Source organism: Loa loa (assembly GCF_000183805.2).
Source record: "Loa loa unplaced genomic scaffold supercont3.202, whole genome shotgun sequence".
Lineage (NCBI taxonomy): Eukaryota > Metazoa > Nematoda > Chromadorea > Rhabditida > Onchocercidae > Loa > Loa loa.
Window position 1 is genome coordinate 87,181 of NW_018108382.1, and position 4,054 is coordinate 91,234.

General features: G+C 29.0%; 1 protein-coding gene across 1 annotated transcript; it reads left to right on the plus strand.

Annotated features, from left to right (window-relative positions):
- Window positions 1-217: 217 nt before the first annotated feature.
- On the plus strand, window positions 218-2,561 carry LOAG_13248 (hypothetical protein; the record flags this gene model as incomplete). The annotated part of the gene is made up of 3 exons (XM_003148758.1): window positions 218-323; window positions 1,913-2,009; window positions 2,357-2,561. 3 exons carry the CDS (start codon window positions 218-220, stop codon window positions 2,559-2,561), a joined length of 408 nt encoding a protein of 135 aa, XP_003148806.1.
- Window positions 2,562-4,054: the final 1,493 nt, after the last annotated feature.

A 4,054-nucleotide genomic window follows, 5' to 3' on the forward strand; every position in this document is an offset into this window, starting at 1 on the left:
TCTCTCTCTCTCTCTCTCTCTCTCTCTCTCTCTCTCTCTCTCTCTCTCTCTCTTCGTCTCTCCCTGTGTTACTCCCTTCCATTTTCTTATCCTTCATCATTTCGAGAAATGACGGGACTTTCCTCCATAACATGAAGAACCTTTTTAGTAAATCGATTTCTTCTTCTCCCCCGCGCTTCCCTATTTTCTCAATCTTTCAGGTTTTTAGTTATAGATAATGGAGGAAGATGAGGAGGAAGAGGAGGAGGAGGACAAAGAAGCCACAATCTTCAATCTGTTCATCGTCATGCTTCTTCGATCTGTCTCCATTCTCAACGATTTACGTCAACTATAGGAAAAGCAAGAAAAAAAAAAAATGAAAGAAAAAGGAATAGAAATGATATTGATAAATGTAACATTTAAAAATTAACCATTTGTAAGTATTCCGAGTTAAAAGAAGTTTTCTGTTTTTTGTCATTTTAATGTGCTAAATTCGATTGAAAAAAATTGACCCTTTTTTGCTTTTTCCTTTTCCTGTCATCTAAAAATCTTAAAAGAATCCATTTTTCTCTCTCTTCCACTTTCTTTCCTTCTGTTTCTAATATTTCTTTTTATTTTTTTCAGAAAAAGAAAAATAATTGCTAGCGCTAACAGTTTATTGTCATTACTACTTTTTACTTTAAAGTGGTTTAAATTACTTTAAATTATACCATTAAACATACTCCCTAATCTCTGTTCGAAAAAAAATAATTTTAGGCTAAAAAAAGCAGCCAATTCAAGCACATAATTATTTCTCATAAGCGATCCATTTTTTGCTTGGCTTGGATCATTTTAGCTGTGGCAAACATTCTCTCAAATTTTTTTTTTTTTGTAGTCAGCGAACTTCCGGAATTAACCAAAACAAGTTAACCTTTTTGCTATTCCTTCTTCCGGATATACTTTTCATTCTTCATTGATTTCTTTCATTTGAAGTTTCTGCTACTATTTTGGTATAAATAGATATGTACAGCTTAATTGCAGTTTCAAATATCTCACAAAAACCGACCGCTCCTATATATTTTCATTATAAAATATATTCTCATTATAAAAGTGGTGAAGGATTAATTATATCTGTGAGATTATCAATTGATATTAAAAGGATAAATCTCGAATTTGTATTTCAATCGTTACATTTTATTCATTAAATTTCATAGCTCGAAAAATTTCCCATTTTTGATCTTCGATAAATGATTTAAGCAAATGATTTATACCGTATGCGCATATTACCCATGCGTAAGATCAGATAGAAGTAATGCTACTGATATGTTTGTCGAGTGATATGAAGAAATGTTAATTTTCAAAAACTGTACAAATTTTTCGTAATTTTTAGTTTTTATTAAAATTACTTTTTATTCAAAATGTTAAAAACGACACTTAAAAAAAAGAAACCAATTTTAATAATCGAAAAACTATATAGATATAAATTCACTGAACAATTTTATGATTTAAAACTACCAAGGGAGAAGTTAAGTATTTGGCCGAAAGTAGAAATTCATAAACTTTTCAAATATAACATCCAAATCCGCCGATCCTAACAAAAATCGCGGTTCAAAATTTTCAAGATAACATTTTTCATCATATCGTTCGAAATGCTTATATGAATATTTTAAGACTTTGAAATGCTTCTATAAGAATTTTTAAAAAGTTATGCGCTATGTTATGGATTAAATTTTACTATTTCAATCTTCTTTGACGAATGTTTTATTTAGAAACCTTTTTTTCTTTTTTAAAAGCTTTTATTGCTAATCTTTTACAAACTTTATGCAAGACATCTCTGCTAAGTACATACTTCCCGCATATGCCACTACGATGGCATTCTCAATGATAATTTTCTGTAACTCCGGTAAATCTCATTATTGCGAAATAATAATTATCATTTAAGCCTTCCTTTAAGCATTGCTTTTTGATTGTTCAAGATCTTCTGCCTCCAGTAATCATTGCAATGGAATGTTTATGAGTAAACAAATATTTGTAATTGACTGCTTGAATAGGTGAAAAAAAAGATTGAGGTGTTATGTCTAATGTTTAATGATAATATCAGTTTATCAGCATCGTTTCTGTTTATACCCAAATTTTGTGAAAACTGTTGAAGGAAAGCAAACAATTATAATAAATATTATAATAAATAAAATAAAGAAGGAAGCCAATTTGAAATGTCACACATAATTACTAGTGACAAAATACAAATCAGAAGTAATTAAATGAGTGGTTTGAGGATTTAATTTATCAAATGTTACCGACAATTTTTCTATAATGAAATACAATTAGATGGGTGGTAAGATAAACATTATTTGTGCATTGACTTCTTTTTCATTTAAAATGTTAACATTTGTTTTAGATTTTTTTTCCCGATTGACCATAATTCCCTCAGAAACCACTTGGATCGGTTGAAATTGCTCGGATCAGTTGGAATTGTTTGGACCAATTGGAACTGCTCCGATCAGTTGGAATTGTTTGGACCAATTGGAACTGCTCCGATCAGTTGGAATTGTTCGGATCAGCTCGGTTCCAAACAAATTATATTCAATAATGTATTGTGTTGAGCAAATTCCTTGCATATATTCAAATAAATTTTTTCCAGTTTCTCTAATTAAATATTTTTTAACAATTAAATTAAAAGATTTCAATGAAAAAAGTTTTTTGTGAAATTCAACTGAATTGTCTGCCAGATGGAAAAAAGAAAAAACTGTTATAATTACATACAACTATATTACATATCTGCAATTAGTTTTCTTGTTATCCAAAAAAAAGTCATTGTTAAAAAATTTGTTAATTTATGTGATTTTCAATTTTTTATTAATTTTGTTTGTCACCTACAGAGATTGTTATTTCAAAATGTTAAAAGTTTCTTTTTTTTGAGTGCCTTAACAAACTTCTTAAATTAGAAATAGTACCATTGATTTTTTCTCAAAATTCGATGTTTATTTCATTTGTTTGGTTCGTATTCCGCAACTCAAAGCTATGAAATTTCATTAAAGAAACATAAACAGCAATAAAAGAACAAAGCAAAGTAAAAGCAAAAAGAGAGCGTTTATGCAACCTTTCGAAGGTTTAGTTTCCTTCGGTGAGTTATCTGAGTAAAACTTTGCAAATCATCAAGTTTGGCGATTCTTTTTCCACTTCTAAAAAGTTTTTTTGAACATTTTCTGATTGAAATTCATGTTAATAATATACCATCCAAAGCACACTGCCATACTAATAATTTGTATGATAATTTTTGATAATACTGCAATAATCCTAAGCAAGTTAAGTGATCGTTTCATCCGAAACTCAGCGAAAAATTCCTTTCGAACACACTTCTATCGCTTCATTCTCGATAATATTGAAATCAATTTAGAAATGTTGAAATCATTTGTGAAATATTATTCGCTATTTGATATCTTAAAGACTGCTTCTTATTTGAAACTTAATGTTATCAGCAAAGAGCAAACAATGATTTCACTCGAGCAAAATTTTGCTTTTTTTTGATATAATCCGAAGAAAAATCTTAAAATTTAATGACCAATGATCATCAACACCTGTCTATTTCTTCAAATCATTTTGGTCAGCATTATTTTTGACAAATATCTTTTTTTTTTTTTCAAACTGATACTCTGTTTATGTTACGAATATTTACAAACAAATCTTTCTTACGAATGCAAATTGAGGTATGTTAAGTAATTTTAAGAATTAAAAAAATGAACAAATTTCATTTCAATTTTCCAAATCAATAGATAACGGTTGAAAGAGTAAAGTAATTGTTCAACGATTAACTTCAAATAACATTCCATTTACACAATTCCTAATTTAATATTGTCTTCACGTGTTTACGTGTGTGCATGTAAAAGCATAAATGTGTGTACATATGTGTATGTTTGTGCCCATGAATGAACATACACGTTTATGCATACACGTACGTGTAGCGTGCCAACACGGAATGAGGTTCAAATGATTCATTCTTCTTCTGTACAGCAACTTTCAGCTACTGCATATTTTTCTATGTGACATCCTTCGATAGAAAGTAATTCACAAGATTCAACAAAAAAAAAAAAAAAAA